Source organism: Budorcas taxicolor, chromosome 16 (genome assembly GCF_023091745.1).
Source record: "Budorcas taxicolor isolate Tak-1 chromosome 16, Takin1.1, whole genome shotgun sequence".
NCBI classification, from domain to species: Eukaryota; Metazoa; Chordata; class Mammalia; order Artiodactyla; family Bovidae; genus Budorcas; species Budorcas taxicolor.
In genome coordinates, this window is record NC_068925.1 from 4,863,702 (window position 1) to 4,883,705 (window position 20,004).

The 20,004-nt window shown below is 54.3% G+C and overlaps 1 protein-coding gene and 1 pseudogene across 1 annotated transcript; both read right to left on the bottom strand.

Annotated features, from left to right (window-relative positions):
- Window positions 1-431: 431 nt before the first annotated feature.
- On the bottom strand, window positions 432-17,463 carry NUAK2 (NUAK family kinase 2). The gene is made up of 7 exons (XM_052654037.1): window positions 17,140-17,463; window positions 8,040-8,160; window positions 5,510-5,661; window positions 5,184-5,249; window positions 3,180-3,299; window positions 2,587-2,719; window positions 432-1,767 (listed from the first exon to the last, which is right to left on the bottom strand). The coding sequence occupies exons 1-7, from the start codon at window positions 17,383-17,385 to the stop codon at window positions 671-673; spliced, it is 1,935 nt and encodes a 644-aa protein (XP_052509997.1). The 5' UTR covers window positions 17,386-17,463; the 3' UTR covers window positions 432-670.
- Window positions 17,464-18,303: 840 nt separating this feature from the next.
- On the bottom strand, window positions 18,304-18,852 carry LOC128061509 (60S ribosomal protein L17-like; annotated as a pseudogene).
- Window positions 18,853-20,004: the final 1,152 nt, after the last annotated feature.

The following is a 20,004-nucleotide window of genomic DNA, read 5'->3' on the forward strand; positions in this document are numbered from 1 at the left end:
TGGAGATGGGAATGTGTGCATGAATGAAGAGCTTCTAGCCCCACCTTGGCAGGACGGCATCACACACAAACTTACTCCTTATAGGAGCTAGGCACTGATAGAGTGCTCTTTCCAGCTCTCTGTGGCCCTACTATGGGGAGGGCACAGGCTACACTGTACCCACACGCGGGTGGGCAGCCGGCAGAGACCCTGGCCAGGCCTCCGTGGCTCAGTGGCTGCGGCGCCAGCCTTTGTTTAAGAAGTCCAAGAGTAAGAACTACACAGCCCAGACCATCCAGGGGGACGCCGCCCCTCGCCCTGGTAAGGGTGGCCTCAAGCTGCCAAAGGCATCCTCAAGAAGAAGGCATCGACCCCCTCAGAGGGGGCAGTGGGCAAGGCAACCTGGAAATTAACAGGCAACCTAGACTCAGCCACGGGCCTTCCTCGCTGCTTCTCTACTCATTTCCCCTCTAGAGCTACCTTCTTGGTTCCATGGGGCTGAAGACATTGAACCCTCAACGCACTTCACTTGCCCACTGCCCACATCCAGCCCTCCCCATGGCTCAACTGAAACCACCTCAGCCTTCTGGGCTGGGATGCGGGTCCTGGGAGGCAGGGAAGAAGGCAGCCTCCCCCTTAGGGTGCATCCAGCTGCATCTCAGAGCCTGCTCGCATGGGCAATACCCCCTCTTCAGCTGAGCTCCGAGCAGACCCTCAGTCCCTGCTGGCCGCCCTCCGTCCCCTCCGGGCAGTCCAGCAGGGAAAAGCAGCTAGTCCCCAGGGGGTCCTGCCTCCAGCGCCTCAGGCCTCGGCTTCCGGGGCCCTCCAACGGGGGCGCCTCCAGCCCCATGAGGTTGTCCACAGACACAGAGCCCCGCAGAGGGGGCTCGGGGAGCCGTTCGGGCAAGTCCAGCTGGTCAAAGGACTCAGAGGACAGGATGCTATCCTCACTCACAGCCCCCGAGGGGTGGCTGGCCCGGGCTGGAGGGCGCGGGGAGGCCAGTTCATCCAAAGAGCCGAAGGTGGTGGGTGCTGTGTGCTCCAGGGCTGCGTGCGAGAACTTGCCGTTGTGTTTGAGAATGCCCTTGCGATGCGGCAGCCGCCCCGAGGCTGGAGGGGGCTTGTGCTCCATGGTATCCCCACTCACAAACACGTTCCCGGCATCCGTATCCCCACTCACAAACACGTCCCCGGCATCCAAGAGCTCCCCAGACTCGCTGGGCTCAGGTGAGGAGTAGTAGCCGGACTCCCGCTGGCGCGCCTTCTTGAGGATGCCCTTCTTGGGGAGCGGCGGGCCAGCCTGGCCTGGGTTGGCGGGGCTGGGGCCGGGCTCAGGGCCCTGCATTGCCCCCTCTGCGGGATTTGATGTCTTCTTCTTGAGAATGCCTTTCGGCAGCTTGAGGCCACCCTTCCCAGGGCGAGGGGAGGCATCAGTGGCTGGGGCCCCCTGGAAGGTCTGGGCCATGGCGTTCTCCTTGCGGGACTTCTTGAGCGAGTGCTGGCGCTCCAGGCCAGGGGCGAGGGCCCTGCCGCCCGGCGCCTGCTGCTTCAAGAAGCTGCAGACCTTGGCGCCGTTCTCCAGGAGGGGTCGGGAGGAGCGCCACAGCCACTGAGCCACGGAGGTCCGGCCAGGGTCGCTGCTGGGGTGCCCGCCCTCGTGCGGGGCCCCCTGCTCCCCGACACGGGTGGTGTAGCCCCAGTTGACCCACCAGTGGCTGGCCACGTCCTCCAGGGTGGCCCGGCGGGTAGGGTTCACCATCAGTAGCCACCGGATCAGGCCACAGGCATCTAGAAGGGGAGAGAGAGGCTTCAGCTCCGTAGCCACAAGCTCGGGCACCTGCAGCATCCCTTCTGGCTCACCCCACGGATGCTAAGACGGGGCTCCCTCCCAGGTCAGCTGTGCCCCCAGGCAGGCTCCCCAGTCTCCAGGACCGCAGGACCACAGCCCTGTTTACAGGGCTGCTCCTTTGCTCCAGTGAAATGCAGGCCTCTGGGGGTGGAGGCTATGCTGCTCAAGAGTAAACCAAGGTCCTCACACCCTTCTTCTCACCTTACACATCGTACATGAAAGGACAAGAAGATTTCTAAGGACAAACGCAGTAGGCAGTGAGACAACTGTGGCAGAGAGGATCTAGACTAGGCTTTAGGAAGCACTTCCCAAATAAGCATGCCCATAAAGGAAGATTTAGCCCTTCCTTCCTTGCAGGTCACAGACACAGGAGGCAGGGAGATGAGAGCAGGAGGTGGGGTGGAAGGTACCTTCATCTACACTGGGTTGCCGTCTTCACTTAGTGAAAGCGAAAATCGCTCAGTCATGTCTGACTCTTTGCAACCCCACGGACTGTAGCCCACCAGGCTGCAACTGCAGACAATCCCCTCAGTCCACGGAATTCTCCAGGCAAGAATACTGCAGTGGGCTGCCGTTCTCTTCTCTGGGGGATCTTTCAGACCCAGGGATTGAACCCCAGTCTCCAGCTTTGCAGGCAAATTCTTTACAGTCTGAGCCACCAGGGAAGCTTCACTTTACGTCACTTGTTTAATTCCTGCATCAGGAATTAGCAAAGGACACCCAGGGTCTGGATGAGAATGCCCACATCCCTCACTCACCAGAGGGTTTAGGCGGCTGCCGGTAGGCCCCATTGCTGATCTGTTTCACCAGCGTCTTGTGGTCCTGCCCATCAAAGGGCATGGAGCCATGCACCAAGATGTAGAGGAGAACGCCCAGGGACCAGCTGTCCACCTGAGGGAGAGACGGGGTCAGCCAGGAGGTCCTCATGCCGCAGGGCGAATGGCTCCAGGCTCGCCTTCAGTGCCCATGAGGGGGAACCCAGAGCCCAGAGCATCCAGGGACCACCTCCTCCTAGTACCCAGGGGCAAAGAGGGCCATACTCTAGAAGGGACTGGGAGTCATGGAGAGAGGCGCCACCTGCCTCTGCTTGGGGAGGCTGGCCAGGGGCTAGGAAAGGCAACGGGAATGCAGAAGGTGTGGGGCACAGAGCCACGGTGTCAGGGGTCAGGGGTCAGGGTTCAGAGGACTTAAGCGCTCAAGCCAGTTTTGCTACTCCCAGCTACAGAACTGGCTAGGCACTGCTCTGGCGGGGAAGTGAGTCTTGCAATCTGAGAAAGGGAATCATTAGAAAACCAGCTCACCCCTCTCTCAAGGTCTAAGCCAAGAGATTAGGAGGAGGCCAGGTACTCACCTCTGGTCCTGTGTAGGGCTTTCCATTGACGATCTCCGGCGAAGCGTAGAGGGGGCTCCCGCAGAACGTCTGCAGGAACTTGCCTTGGTGGTAGAGGTTGGAGAGGCCAAAGTCAGCAATCTGTAAGATTGGGTCAAACACGGACAGGGTCACACCAAGGCCTGGATTGTTTTGTAGCTCCTGGTCTGCCCCTCTCCAGACCCTGAGGAAACACAGGCCCTGGCAGAAGGAAAGGGTGCCCATGACCTCTAGCCCATACTGGGCACTACCAACACAGCTCAGGCCCTGGAAGAAAGAGCCCTTCAGAGGCTGTGTCAACGAGGTGTGCCTGGGCAGAGGTGAGGGGAGCACCAGAGTCCTCACTGTTCCCCAGGCCCTTGCTCAGCCTGCTCTCCACTCCAGGGATGCTCACTCTGCCTACACACGTCCTACCAACCCAGAAGGCCCACCTCCCCCTGGAAGCCTTCCACTGCCCTGAGATCTTCTCTTCCCATAAAGCCGTACGATTTCCAATGACTCACAGAGGGCCCTGCTTGTCAGTTCTGTCTCCTCACGCTGCCATGTCAATATGCTCCCCACGTGGACCACCTGCCCCGACCCCTTCTGCAGCTCCTTGCCCAGCTGTGGCCCATGGATGGGACTAGTGGCCACTTAATGACTGAAGGACGGCTCTCAGTTGGAGGGGGAGAGACAATGTCTCATGTCAGTGCCAAGGACTTCAGAACACAGTTACCCCATGGGCTTGGGTTGCCTTCCCAGCCAAGGGCTCATCTTGGCCCACATCTAGGCAGGAAAGTGGTGGTGGGACTGGGGTCAGCCCAGGAGATCTGAGAAGCCACAGGGAAGGCAGAGCAGAGATTAGGGCCATCATTATGGCCCAGGAGAAGCAATCTTCTTACAGGAAGGGCCTCCTGAGCCCTCAGATACTGGGGGTTTGAGGGCCCCCAAGCCCATCTTCTCGCTCCTTAGAGAGACCCTTCCCCCAGCTCTCCTCAGACAGAGGCTGAGACCTATGCCCTCTCGCTCCTAGCTTTCCTCCCCAGCAGAGGGTCACATGTGTCCAGGGTGGGGAGGAGCTGTTTATGAACTCCTTCTTTTATGGGTTTTATTGGCCTCTTATCAAGCAGTTACCTATTGACGCCCATAACGAGGCAGATGACTGGTACAGATGGGAAAGTTCATGCCAGCCTGGACTGTGTGCATTTACTGGCTCTGGCCTCCCCCTCCCTGGTTAGCATCAAAGCGAGCCCCACCTACTCCGGGAATTGGAAAGGAGAATGAACTCAGGGCACCTCAGGGCACAGGTCAGGGGCCACTGGGGAAGAGGCTGTGACCTGGGTTGGGGAAGAGGCTGTGACCTGGGTTCGGGAAGATTCTGCGGAGGGTCCAAGTGCAGAGTCAGAGCCCTCCCAGGTGTCTTCAGGGCAGGCTCTTGCTGTCTGCCCCTTCCAGCCCTGAGATCCGAGCTTATCACGTCAACACGAACTTCTCAGACCTAAATTTAACTACTTAGCCATGGGAATTCAGCAGCAGAAGGAAGCAGGAAGCTGGTGCTGGAGTGCTTGCTGTGGTGAAAGGTGCAAAAGGGCTCCTTAATGGTAGCAGATAAAAGTGCACATGCATGCGTGCATATGTGTGCCTGCATCTCTGTGCACACGTGCAGGTGGGAAACACACAGGCCATGGCCTCTCCCTGCCACTCCCAAGGCTGTGAGCAGCAACCGACCCTAGATCTAGACTCCTTCAACCTTGTGATGTTGAGGGTGTTAGAAGACTGGTTCCAGCTGACCTTGCTAGCCATGGGCCCTTGTGTAAGACACGCCTTATCATGAGGCCTCAGTTTTCAACCCACAGAAGGAAGTGCTGAAATGGAGGGTGGCTGAGTCCTTACCGGGACTCAACTCCTCCTGGAACCTCCTGGAGACTAAAAGATGCTTAGGTGGGGCCAGTGCAGACGGCCTGGGGAGGGGTGGGGGAGCAGTTTTAAACAAGAAGTGAGGCTCACCTTGATATTTCCGTTGGCATCTAAGAGGATATTCTCCAGTTTGAGATCCCGGTGGACAACCCCGTTCTGAAAGAGGGAGGGCAGGGGTCAGGGGTCAGGGGAAGGCCATGAGGGGAGATGGACATGAAGACCTAGTCTGGACAGTGAGGAAGCACGAAAGGTGGGGTAAGCACAGACAGGCAGGGAGCCCACCTTCACCGGTGCAACAAACCATGGGTCCTTCCAACCCCAGCCAGGAGACTTGAAGCCAGACACGCCAGCACTCCCATCTCGCCTTTGTTTCTCCCTCCCGGGAAAGCCAGCCCCCCGGCCCAGGGCCCGCCCACCTGGTGGCAGTAGTGCACGGCGGAGACGATTTGCCGGAAGAAGTGCCTGGCCTCACGCTCGCTGAGCCGCTGCCGCCCGCTGATGTAGTCATACAGGTCACCCCGGCTGGCGTACTCCATGACGATCACGATCCTGCTGCTGTTCTCAAACACTGGGGCAGAGCGAGGCAGCAGAGTCAGGCCCTGCGGGGGGCACGCTCCCACCAGGGGCCACACCCTCCTCCCGGCCCCAAACCAGACAACTGTAAGGGGCTAGGATGCTGCCCGCTGATGCTCCCAGCACCTCCCAGTAGCAATGAGTTCAGGCCAAGAGGACTGGCTCACTTCCCTCTCCTTGGAAGTTCAGGCTTCTGAGCATTCTTAAACCTACCCTACGAATTCCGAGACATCGCTGGATAAGAATGAAAAGTCAGGCTCCCTGGTTCAGAACTCAGTACTTTTTTGCCTGCTGACCTTCAGCAAATCTCTTCCAGATACCTCAGTAAGGACATGGGTTTGGGATTCGAATCCTGGCCCCATCACTTACTAGCTGGGTGACCATGGCAAGTCATTCAATCAGTGCACCTCAGTTCCCTCATATGAAGAGGGATAATGACAGCAATTTCACAGGGCTGGGGCGAGAAATAGATAAAAACAAGCGACAGCTCTCAGGCTGGCTGAGCGAGCTGGTGTGGAGCCTGACAAGCAAGCAAGCACTCAATAGATGGTTGCTAAGCTGCTAAGTCACTTCAGTCATGTCTGACTCTGTGCGACCCCATAGATGGCAGCCAACCAGGCTCCACCATCCCTGGGACTCTCCAGGCAAGAACACTGGAGCGGGTTGCCATTTCCTTCTCCAATGCATGAAAGTGAAAAGTGAAAGTGAAGTCGCTCAGTTGTATCCGACTCTTAGCAACCCCATGGACTGCAGCCTACCAGGCTCCTCCATCCATGGGATTTTCCAGGCAAGAGTACAGGAGTGGGGTGCCATTGCCTTTATTATTAGCATCCTCATGCATAAACTTGAAAAATAATACTCAGAAGATCAGAAGAGGGATAAAAGCATATGAAAGTGGTTTGTAATCCACGGAGAGCTGAGACACTCATCACTCTGAACTTCTTTGATTTCCCGTCCAGAGTATTCAGGCTTGGGCCTTGTACACAGAAACAATCAATAAATATTTGATAATTAATTGACTCGCTGGGCTCCTGGCGGTCAGCCTATTTCAGCTGGCTCATCTCCACGTGTGGGAGGGGACCGCTTGCCACCACAGGCCTCGTCTGTTCTCCTGGAAAAGCAGGGAATGGCTGGTTCATCAAACTGGCCCTTCAGCTGGGTGTGTGTCAAAACATGTATGTCCGTGATATTGCATCTTCGTGTCAAGCGGGTCCTATGAGTCTGGCTTGCTCAGTCAACCCCAGAGCGATTCCTGTCTAGCCTGGGAGAAGGAGTTGAGAGAGGAGGCTACTCTAAGGGAGAGTCCGAGCTCCCAAGCAATTGGGTATCTGGCCAGGAAGACTGCTTTTTCCCAGGAGAGCACCATGGCCCAGACTGCTGGGGCCTGCCTAGAGACTCCAACCCTGTGGGTCTCTACAACCCTGCAGAGATACCATTAGCCTTCTCAGCCACTTGCTTGGGTTCCTCATGGGACGGGGTCAGGCCAGGGGACCATGGCAGTGGTTCTGCTCTTAAGCCTTCTAAACAGAACTTGAGAGAGGAGACCTCTCTTCCTCCCATCAGGAATATTCAGGCTGAGAGCAAAGTCTCAGGCTCCCTTCCTCCCTCCTGCTGCTCCTGCCATTCCTTGCTTCCTGCCTAACTGATATTATGTAAAGGCTGCCAGCAGACAGGAGTGTGTGGAGGCCGTTCCCTGTCTTTCCCGCGTCACCATCTCTCGCTCAATTTGTTGTCTGGGTCACAGGGAGCAGGGTAGCTGGGGTGGGAAGCCAGCACTGATGTCAGTGTAAGGGGAAGCTGCGAGATACGAGGACGGGTAGGAACCGGCCTCACGGTGGGAATGATTCAGAGGACAGGAGGCCTGGCTCTTGAGACGTACAAAGAAAGAGAGCATCCACACGCCTGAGACAGGCGCAGGTCTCCGTATGCTTCAGCCACCCCCACAGTGCCAAGGCTCTCACTGGGTTTGGGGAGGCAGTGTTTAAGTATGGGAAACCTAAGAACAAAAATGCCTACAAATCTGTGGAGTTCCTCTCCTGAGCCGAGTACTTGGTGACATTAAATTTGATCTTTGCAACAACCTTGTGACGTAGGTGAGATTATCTCATTTTACAGAAGAGGAACTGAGACCCAGAGACTACATTAAATTACTTGCTCAAGGTCATGCAGCTGGGTTTCAAATCCAGCTCCTGCCCAAGCCTAAAGCCCATGCCTTTTTCTACTCCTGTGTGTCATCTGTTCCGACCGCGTGTGCACACGCACACACACTCTCCGCACACACACACACTCTCCGCACGCACACACACTCTCCGCACGCACACACACTCTCCGCACGCACACACACTCTCCGCTTCAATGCCCTGCCCTCTGTACCTTCGTGGATGGCAATGATGTGGGGGTGGTTGAGTGATGACATGATCTCAATCTCTCGCCGAATGTGCATCAGATCTTGCTCATCTTTGATTTTGTCTTTCCGGATTGACTTGATGGCCACCTGGGAACAGAGGGTGCAGGAGAGTGAGGAGGAAGGCCTGGCAGGCAAAGGCATCCCTGAGGACACTCTGGGGGAGCCCTGACCCTGGTGATCTGCCTCCAGCTGCTACAAAGGCCATAGGTTGCACCCAGAGAAGCCTCTCTACCCTTCACTGGGGCAGGCAGCAGAGAGGCTAGAGAGAACCTTCTCTGGCAAAGATTCTTGCCTGGGTTGGGTGCAGTTTATGTAGTAGGAATGAGGATAAGTCGATGACCTCACTCAGAGTATGGATAGGTGAAGACGGTAGGTAACAACCTGTACTTGTGAGGCCGATGCTTTGTGATTCAAAGCAAATTTATCTTGGTCCACCACGAGGAAAGGACTGGGCCTCTTCTGCTCCCCACTGGGTGGCGAGCACGGTGCCTGGCACGCAGTAGGCACTGAATAGCCATTTGTTGCAGCTGTCACTGAACTGGCCTCAACCAGCCTGAGAGGCAGGCGCGGAAAGCACCACCATCCCCATTTCCAGGTGAGGAAGCGCGCTCCTAGAGAGGCTGTTTCCTTCCTGTTCAACATCACACAGGCACTCACTGGCACAGACTGGCTTGCACTGTTGACCCACGTCTGATACTTTTTCCACCTGATACTTTTTCCACTACAGCCCTCTACTTCGCTACAAACAGTCTCTTGCTAAAAGGTGGGAAACAACCCAAAGGCCCATTAACGGATGACTGATCAGACAAAATATGCTATGTTCACACAATGGAGTATTATTCAGCCACAAAGGAGAATGAAGTACTGATACATGCCCAACACGGACGAACCCTGAAAGCATGCTCAGTGAAAGAAGCCAGACACACAGGGACAAATGCTGCACAACTCTACTTATCTGAGTAACCAGGATAGACAAACGCACTGCACAGAGAGCAGGAGGCTGGTTACCGGGGTGGGGGTGCAGAGGCGATGGAGAGTTATTGCCTAGTGGATACTGAGCTTCCATTTGAGATGATGAAAAGGTTTTAGAAACGCACAGTGGTAACGATGCACAGCATTGTGAATGTACTGAATTGTACACTTAAAATGATGACAATGGTAACTTTTATATGTCTTACCCCACATAAAAAAGTGAAGTTGCTCAGTTGTGTCTGACACTGAGCAACCCCATGGACTGTAGCCCACCAGGTTCCTCCATCCATGGGATTCTCCAGGCAAGAGTACTGGAGTGGGGTGCCATTTCCTTCTCTAGGGGATCTTCCCGACCCAGGGATCGAACCCGGGTCTCCCACATTGTAGGCAGACGCTTTACCGTCTGAGCCACCAGGGAAGTCCCTGCTTACAAAAAGATCACTCAAAAAAGTTATGAAAAAAGTACTAGCGTTTTCAATCCAGGTGAATAGTAAGGTCTCTCCCCCAGCACCAAACAACCAGACGGTTAAACAGAGTCCCCTGGGCTTCGCTACCCTGTCTGTAAAGGTGAACATGCCACTTAAGGATTAAACTCTGGCTGGTACCTGCGGTGGGTTCAGGAAGGGTGGAGTGAGGCAGAGGAAATGGAGAAAGAACTGCCAAGAAGCCGCTTACGCACAGCTCTTATACACAGAGGGGTCCCGGGCCTCTGTCCCGCCACACGGAGCAGCGACACAGGAAACGCGCGCGTGGAGTGCGGGCAGTCGGGGAACCAGGCTGGACTAAGGAGGATGTCTGCCATGCTCTCCTCCTCTGCCTCTGTGAAACGACCGTATAGACGCCACGGGCCACGGGACATGCAAGGCGGGCACCGGGGCCGGGCGGGGGAGGGCGAGGCGTCACCGACGTGGGCCGTTCCGACAGGCCTTTGCGAGCGCACGGGAGGCAGACACAAGACCCCCCCTTCCCCGGAGCCTGGCGAGTTGTAAGAAACCCGAGGAAAACGGCCCCTGGTTCATCCCCCAGGAGGGTCTGCCGCCCCTCGAGGTCCAAAGGAGCCGGAAAAAGGAGCCCGGGGGCGGGGCCGCCCCCCCCCCCTTCCCCGGGCTCTGGGCAGACAAAGGCTTCCTGCTTCTGACGCGCCCGCGGGCCTGTGTCCCCGCAGCCAGGAATGCGGAACCGCCGCAGTCCGGCAAAGGGGCGCTCACAATGCCCGGGCCGGTCACCCCAGCAACGGGCCAGGGACGGCGAGCCTGCGAGACGGGCGGCCGGCGGCAGGGGCGGTCCCCTCGGCGCCTCCTGCCCGCGCCCCGCAGGGGCCCCGCTGCAGCTGCAGGGCCGGCTGCGCCCCCGGCGTCTCCTCACGCCCTCCACCCCTCCCGCTCCAAATGACCGCGAGGAGCGAGCGAAGCAGAAAAACCCCCAGCTTAGAACTGGACAGGGGGTGGGGACGGGGGAAGGGGCCTAAATCCTCCTCCAACTACAGGCTTCAACCGGCAGCCTGGCTGCTGATCACCTCTCCTATACCCTTTTTCTCCCCCTGAAGGGGAGATATTATGGACTCGTTCTTCTCTCTTTAAATTCTTTGTTTTAAAAATCAGGTAATACCCCGAGCTCTTCAGGTAAAGGGCCATAAATTGAATCTATTTATGTAAAAGGAAAATCACATATAAATCACATACTTAGATAATGAAACAAATATTTGAGAATTTAAGATACATATGCAAAACCTAGGCATATCTCAGATGCACACACAGACATACACAATGAGCAAATCACTGTAGGCGGGGTCAGAGCTCTAAAGGAGACAGGCCTAACAGGAAGAGAGGTCTCAGAAAAGGAAAGGGCCCTGAGGGGTGCTAGGAGTCACTGCGGGGATACAGGGTGCACAAGTTGAACCCTGAAATCCATTCTGGAAGCCTACACTTAAAACCAGAATTGTTCATCCTCAATGGACAGCTCCATCCCCCTGCCAGCTCATGCTCTGGTTCCATTATCTATGCTAGGTCTTAGGAGACCACAGTTTGGCTGGCACTTCCCAGGAAGGAAACAGGTTAGGTCATCGAGCCACCACCAGTCCTCAAGCAAGTGACAGACAAGAAGAGCAATGTGTCACTGCCCTGGTGGGCCTGGGGCACTTCCCCCACCCACCCTAGCCCCACCAGACAGGCCTCTAACTGCTGGAGAGCCTGTCAAAGTATATAAGATGGAGCAACAGCTCAGGCTTATAAGGAGCTCAGCATACAGAAAACACTCAACTGTTTACTGGTGAACACAAATCACAAATAAATATTTATTGGTTATATCATTGGGCTGATCCCTGGGACCTACGGGACCAGTGCCCAAATAAGATTTTCTGCCCTTTTTGTGAGGCATGGGTGGAGTCAATCTTGTTTACTAGAACTCATTTTGAGAGACCTTTTTCTCATGAGCAAGATAGTTGAGGAACCACTCTCTAGAATTAAAATATAGTGACCAGACTAAAGGAAGAGAAAGATAGTCGCTGAATGGATCACCCAGAGGCAGGAAAGCCACCTGCGTACCGACAATCCTGGTTCATCCCATGTAATTAATAGTGCCCTTCTTACTCACCGAAGTATTCAGGCTGAGATGTTATATTACATGGCCACCCTACTCAGAAGGGCCAGGAAACTGAAACACAATAATGACAATATAAATGTGAACATTAGATCAGTGGAGCGGCGCCAAGAGCCCAGGTATTTAATCTTTATTTGCCCCTCTGGAGCTATGCAACTCAAGACAAGTCACTTAAATGATCTGGTTAACTGGTCTGGCTAGTTCTAATGTTCTCATCTGAAAAATAAAAGGGCATCTATTCTCCAAACATTTGCTGAACGCCTACTACATGTCTGGCACTGCAGTAGGTGCTGGATTCAGACAAAAACTGGACAGTCCCTGCACCAAGGCCCTTGATCCAGTCAAGTATGATTGAGATCCCTGCCCACCCGGGAGCTCCAAGAGCACTGGAGAGCTTTGCCTGGAGGAGCAAGGTCAATCACCCCTGGGAGAAAGCTTCGTTTTAGATCTTGGAGGAACAGTGGGGCTCACCAAGCCAAGGCACATAGGCTTTTGGAGGGGGACAACAAGGGCATTCCAGGCAGACAGAAAGGTTTGGGAACACACCAGAAAGAAAGGAAAGGAACTATTCGTGAATTTGCACACTAGGATCTCTAAGCTCGCTTCTAAACTCCAGCATTTTCTGATGAGCTTCTTCAGAAATGGGTCACCTGCTATCATGCCAGGAAGGTGCTGGCCAAGGGTTGTTAGAATGGGCTTATTCAGAGGCCTCATGCCATAACCGTGTTAACCTGCCTGAGCAAAATTCCTATTGCTACCAGCCCAGTGGTTTTCTTGCCTCTGCAGCCCTGCCTGCCTGAAAGGCAGCATGGCTAATTCCCTATCCCATTTTGCAAATGCAAACACTGAAGTCCAGAAAGGTGACTCTTCCCAGGTTCCTCAACAAGGCCAGGCTGTCAGGATCCAAGATGGAGGGTTGCTGTGTGGAGAAGCTACCATCTCAGAAGACAAAAGGTCTTTACAGATGTTCTGGCCTGCCTCTAACCCCTGCGGAAGGGAATACCCCACACCCTGCCTTGGGCTGGGCTGTGCACCACCAGACACCATCAACCCACTTACAGATAGACAAACATGTTGGACAGATGGGTGCTGAGATCAATTGGTTAAACACTGCCTTCTCTCCTTCTAATCCCCATAGGAACTCAGATCAAGAATAATATGCATTCAGGAGAGGATGGCAGAAAGATCTTAGAAAAAGATGACCTACAGGTACTGGCTGCAGATGACAAGGGAGAGGGTACAAATTGGGCATCTCTGGTCATAGCTATCAGCCAGAGTTGGAGCCAAGATCTTTGACTCCTTTTTGGCCTTTCACAGAGCAGCTGCCTCTGGGAGGCAGGTTGAAGAGCTGGAGGATGACCCATTTAGATTACAGAGGAGAAGCTGGGCTGGGCTGGCAGGGTGGAGATAGGCCTGGGGGTGGCTCACCATCCCACCAAGCCTTCCAGAGAACCCAGCAGGGACCAGGAATGGGTTCTGAGGAGAGGGGGGCGCTGCCTCCCCTAAATCCCATGCTGTGCCCACCCCTTCTTTGCCACCCTCCAGCCCGCTCTGCCAGACAAAGCGCTTCCCTACCCAGCCCTCCTGCACGGCTTGGCCAAAGCCCAGGAACAGGAGTCACCTGCAGCCAAAGTCTCTCTCTCTGCCCTGAGCAGGCAGGTGCAGCAGGTGCTGGGAGGGCAGCATCACACAGAAGAGGCCTCTGGCACCTGGCCTGGTGGCAGCCCTTCTCTGGATCAGGGGCTAAAGGAGAGACTGGGACTCTGAACAAGGCAGAGGCCAAAGGGCTTAGGGAAGTGAAGCACATGCCATTCTCTTCCTCAGGGCAGGACAGACCCAGGATGGAGGGACTCCACCTTCCCCAGGAGAGGGAGAGGAGGACCGTGACAAAGCCAGCCCTGCTAGGGTAACACCACTATCACGCATGTCAGCTATCATGCACATTACCTTATTTAACCCTAGGAGAACCCCCACGAGGCAGGAGTTATCACAATCCCCACTTTACAGATGAGGAAGCTGAGACGCAGAGAGGTCACACGGCTCGGAAGGAGCAGAGCCCGGATTTTGAATGCTTGCACCTTGATGATGAGCGGAGCAGTTTTCCTGACAAAGCAAAAGCCTCGAATGTAGTATAGTTCACCCACTCAGGATCCCTGGGCGCAGGCAGTGAGGATGTGGGGGTGGGGCTTGTTCCCGAAGACTCTTCCCACTCTCAGTGTGCCTGGAGCTCTGGGAAGGGCAGTCAGAGCTAGCTGCTGGAATGACAAAGCAAACTGAGGCAAGCCCAGGCTCAGCCCAGAGCCAGCTCCCAGTTCGAGACTCAGGCCTGGTCATCTCGCGCTGGGTGGTCAAGTCAGGAGCCGATGTTGCAAGCATGCCACTAACCACCCCCGGGACATGTCACCTGCCCTCCCTGGGCTTCAGTTTCCCCATCTGTCAATGAGGGGATCAGACCATTTCAGTCGTGTTCAAACATTTTGAAATCCCACGCAACAGTCCAATATAAAAATGAGACAGAAGCTCCCCTGGCCCAGATCACTCTCCCCTGGGACTCCACTCTGCTCGTGCAGGTAAGAACTCTATGCAGGTCACCCTAACAGCTGTGGTGGACTCCACCATTCCAGGCACCCAGCAGGGGCTTTTCTTCCTGGGGGAGGGCGTAGGTCAGGAGAGCTAGGACAGTCACAGGAGGAAATGTCACGTGGATACCAGGAATGCACTCAGAGCTAGAAGATCCAGAGCAAATAGTTATTTTTCTTTTAATGTCCTCCTGGAGTGGCCCTTAGTCCTGCCCACCCGCCCCTCCCTGCAGACAATCCCATCGGGCCCCCGAGAAGCCCATCAGACAGGCTGGGAATTGCGAATGGGGCGGAAGTCACCCAGCAGGCTTTCCTCTGACCCTCCTCCCCAAAGACCTTGGTTCATTTTGGGGGAGGTCGTGGGCTGTTCCCACACTCCTCTCCTGGGGCACCAGGTCAGTCTTTCTTCAGGGAGGACACTGCAGAGGCAGGAGTGGGGTTGCAGTGGAGAAGAGGATTCCTCCCCAGAATTTAGAGAAACCAGAGTTTAGCAGCGTGTAGAGCTGCTCTCCAAGGAGGTTGGAGGCCCTGAGCAAACTCCCAGCAGAAGTACAGGGTGATCTATGGATCAGGCAGCAGGTTCCATTCCTACTTATCTCGGCTCCCTGGAGACAAGAGACATGAAGCCAGGGAGCACCTTTGAATTCTCTGTTCTGATGTAATAAAAGCGGAAATCTCTGCCTACAGCCACTGAGGTTTGCAAACTGAAAGCTGGTTCATCTCATTCCAGAATCAATGATTTCTCTCTTTCTCTTTTACTCACACACAACCGGCATACACACGCAGTGACCCAGGTCAAGAGCTTAATGGGTTTCTGAATTTCAGCCTCAGTTTCTGGGCCACCCCATTCCTCCCCAATCCAGTCTGCCCCCCAAGAGGTATGAGCCACAAGCCACAAGCAGCTATTTTTCACTTGAGCCCCTAACAAAGCCTGGGTCCAGCAGTCCCAAGCCTGGAGGCTTATTGGGCCATTACACTTTATAGAAAGAGAAAGAAAAGGAAAGTCAGGAAGTACATGATTGCCCAATAGCTATAACCTGGCAGTGGGCACCTGGGGACTGTGCCAGGAGTCAGCAGGAAAAACACACTCGGTTCTATTGATGGGGCCATAATCCACTCCCTTTCCCCAGCATCCACTCTCCTTCACCAATGAAATGACTTCCTGAATTTCAAACCAGCTACTGGCTGCAAAAGCAAACAATCTAGGGAGGTGACTTGCTGCCATAGCCAATAGGCAAACCACGGCCGTGCATACACGCACATCTCATAACCAGCACCCAACTGGATTTGGCAAAACAATCCCTAAACCACCTGTTTTTAAAAGGCTTCTTAAAATACAGATTATTTAGGGACTTGTCTGGTGGCTCAGATGGTAAAGAGTCTGCGTGCAATGCGGGAGACCTGGATTGGATCCCTGGGTTGGGAATATCCCCTGGAGAAGGAAATGGCAACCTACTCCGGTATTCTTGCCTGGAAAATCCCACAGACGGAGGAGCTTGGCAGGCTAAAGTCCATGGGGTCACGAAGAGTCAGACACGACTAAACCACGAATACTTTCACTTTCGACCTTTTTGGAGGTTCAGTGGTTAAGACTCGGTGCTTCCACCGTAGGGGCACATGTTTCATCCCCGATCCCACATACCGCACAGTGTGGCAAAAAAAAAAATACAGATTATTTGGCCCCATCCTAGATCCTCAGAATGATATCCTCCCAGTGCGGAACCAGAGAAGGTGCTTCAATAAGCACCCAGGTGATTCCAATGTACATTAAGCTCAAGTTAGGGAACCACTGTTAATTTCTGCAAACTTGCCATCCTTTTAGGGCTAGTCTTCCCAAATCAGTTCTCATTGAGGGGTCTATTGTCAGAAAACAATTTAAATTCATATTTGTACCTCATTCAATCCTCATAGAAACTCTGAGGGAGCCCATATTTTCTTCATTTTTGCAAAAGGAGAAACTAAGTACAGAGAAAATAAACTTCATAAGGACACACATTAAAGGACTCCCCCCCCCCCGCCCCCCGCCCCCGCCCCATGACTCGGTAGTAAAGAATTCATCTGCAATGCAGGACATGCGGGTTTGATCCCTGGGTTGGGAAAATTCCCTGGAGACTGAAATGGCAAACCATTCCAGCATTCTTGCCTGGACAATCCCATGGACAGGGGAGCCTGGTGGGCTATACAGTCAATAGTGTCAAAGAGTTCGACATGACTGAGCAACTAAACAACCCACAGATTACTACTACTATACACACCTACGTCCCAAATGAACAGGACACGTCCCTGAAAAGGCCCCAAATCCAAAGGTACCTTGGGGCACAGTGGATCTTTCACCAGAGCCTGGTTTCACATTTACCAGAGTTAAAAACACATCATAATAAAACTTTGATTGAATGTCAGAGCTGGCAAGGACCTAAATGTCAAACCCACCCACGCCCCTCAGGAGGGAGGGATGTCTCCATCGTCTCCTGGGCTGCCAAACTCCCAGAACTGAACTGAGGAACTGGACGCCTCATTCCTTTATTCAGTCGGCTACACATACGCATTACCCCCACTAAGATCAAGTGCCTTCTACTTCCTCTTCCCATGCTACTCCATTGGAGAGTCTGTTACAAACAAAATTCCACTAAAGTCTCATCTCTAGGGACCCTCCTCACCCTGACTCACTCTGGAAACCATCACTTGCTGACCAGAGTTGCTCGGGTTCTCAGGTCCACGACCATTGTCCCTATATTCATGGACAAATGTATAGAGAACACCATCAGCGCGCGCACGCACGCACAAAACACCACACACACACGAAGATGGAGACTGAAGGCAGGCAAGCCCACCGAGCAGGGCGCTGGCCCCCGGCCCACCCTCCGCCCCTCCACAGGCGTGGCCGAGCCCGGAGCCCGCCGGCCGGCGCCGCACTCACCAGGCGCCCGGAGCTCTCCCGCGCCTTCTTCACCTTCCCGTAAGTCCCCTTGCCCAGGGTCTCCAGGAACTCGTAGCGGTGTCGCAGGTTGTGCTTGTGGTGGTGCCGCTTCACCGCCTGCTTCTTCATCAAGGGCTTGGGCGACTTGAGAAGCCCGTCGGCCAGGGGCCGGACCAGCTCGGCGGCCAGCGCGGCAGTGGCCGAGGGCGCAGGGCCGAGGCGCCGGGGGAAAGGCAAGGACTCCATGCCAGACGGCGGGCGCGGGCGGAGGAGGTCGGCGGCTCAACAGAACCGAAGACCCGGACACCTGTGCCGCTTACGCCCGGGAACCCAAGCTTGCACCTGCGCTCGCGAGCCGGCGCGGAGCTGCAAGCGGTTATAAACGTCGGGAGCCCGCCGGGGGACCACGCCCCCCGGCGTCCATTGGCCGGGCCGCCCGGAACGCGTGACCAGGGCCGCTGGCATTGGCTCCTCCCGCGCTTTGCGGGGAGAGTGACAGTGGAGCCCCGCCCCCCGGGCTCCGGGGGTGACTTGCAGCGGAAGGGGCGCGCGGGGCGGCCGTTGGGGCGGGGCGGGCTGGGGTTGATGCTGCCGGGACCCAGACGCTTTGAGAGCCCCTACATTGCTCTGTGCCTCTCAGAGGCTCTTGGTACTGCTTAGAGCCACCTGTTGTCCTTTCACCGCGCTGTTCTCAGTTAGCCAGAGGCAAACTGACAATGATACTGTCCCCCAAAGGATTTCTCCATCCTGAGTAATTTGCTTCTCCCAAGTCAAAATCCATAAAGTCACTCCACCACTTCTCTGAGACCATAAGGAGGAAAAAGGGATGGATTGGAATGGAGGCAAACTCTCGAGTTGGAGGGTTAGGGGAGAGCCGTTTCAAGGTTCTGAGTTCTTCTGCTTTCGGTCGGATCAACCTTAACTGTATCCCAGACATGCAGTTCTGGGAAGTTCCTACTTCTTCAGCAAATAAGGCTTCTAAGGTTGAGTGAGTTCCTCAGGATGTGGTAGAACTGATGAAGCAAGGGAAGGAGGCAGAGCCAAAGGGAAACATCCATTCATTTAAAAATATATTACACTCCTACTATTTACTTGTAAATAGTTGCCCATTCAAGTTTTCCTTTTTTTTTTTTAACGTTTATTTGCATTTATTTTTTGCGGCATTTATTCCCAGGCCATAAGTTTTTGTTTCTTCAGTTTCTTCTGGGACATCTTTTTCTTCTGGGCAACCTCCTCTTCTGGTTTAGGAACAATCTCTTCTTTTTCAGTAAGGATCATCTCAGTGTGGCAGGATCAGCTCATGTAGCGGCTGATCCAACCGTGAGCTCTGTAAGTCCTGCCCACATCTTGGGGGCTTTGTTCACTTGGATTTGCTCAATGACCAGAGAATATACATCTAAGCCCTTAAGTTCAGCATTACTCTCTGCATTTTTGAGCATGTGTAGTAAAAATTCAGCACTCTTTTTGGGCCACCAACCCTGCGTCCAGCCCCACTGTTTGGCCTGTGCACACCTACCAACTCCACCGTTGTAACGACGGAATGGCACACATTGCTTCTTTAAAGTGACATCCTTCAGGTACTTGGTGGCTTTCCGGATATGCATACCCTTTATGGCCTGTTTCACGAGTGTTCTTAAAGTGAATACGAAGATTTGAACCTCTTGATTTGCATGATTTTGTGGGGTTTTCTGGGTCAAGTGAATAGTGCACCATTTTTAGGGGTCACCTCAGGCCGCTTACCAGAGAAGGCTCAACTTTTCCTTTCTGTGGTTTTTGAGCCTGGTTTTTAAGGTCTGGAGCAGAATCCTTAGTCCAGAATCCCCACTGTGAGTGTCATTTAGAGTGAAGAGACTACCCATAGGCTCGCCTCTTTCCTCTAAGTGTGGGATGTAATGGGGAGAAAGGAACATTTCCCCCTGAGTCTTCATAGTAGTCCAGTCCTGTGAAGGGTGTATTATTCTGTCCAAGGCCACACAACTGGTAAGAAGCTGGCAGAGCTGGGATTCAGAAACCCCTGGAGGATGCTGCCTCCAGCTGTGTATTCAGGGCAGGCTGAGGACCAAGAAGGACTAGACCCCCCAGTGACTGAATTTTGTATTTAGTCTGCCCACTTTCCTACTTCCACTGTCCTTTCTAGTGTGAGTTCGCGCTGGAGAATGGGGCCCTTGGCTCCCTTTGTCGCTGCAGAGGATCTGCTTATTCAGGAAACCAAGCCCAAATCTGGAGAGCCACAGGAGGTGGTACCAACCCCAAACCTGGAGAGCCACAGGAGGTGGTACCAACCCCAAACCTGGAGAGCCACAGGAGCTGGTAGCCAGTCTGGCATTCTCCTCTCTGCAGCCTCCCCTTTGGCTCTGAATTATCTGAAAGTAGAATGAGGTCCAGGTGAACGTTCCCCTGACCTGCTGTTTCCTTTCAGCAATGAGATTAGCATCCATTCCTGGGATCTAGCTGGCTGGGGCCATTTAGATAGATAAGGGCTCTCAAGAGGAAGCATGGGTAACATAAGAGCAGCCACAGGGCAGCGTGTTAGGACCCCTGAATTCTCGTTCTGACTGATACCTGCCGCGTCTGTGGCCTTTGATCCCATCACTTAGCAATTCTACAAATACAGGTGCCTACTAGGTACTACCTATGGATCTGAAGGTGACAGGGTGGCTTCTGCCCTCAGAGAGTTCTCAATCTAGTGAGAAGTAAACAAGCAAATCCTAGAGGCAGATGTATCCATGATGAGGGAGAACAGAATGCCCTTGGGGTGTATTTCAGGAGGGCACCTCTAGCCCTCTCTGGAAAAGCCGGGTCTGGGCAGCTTCCTGCAGACAGAGCCTTTTAGGCTGAGACCTGAAAGATGTGAGACAGCCAGAT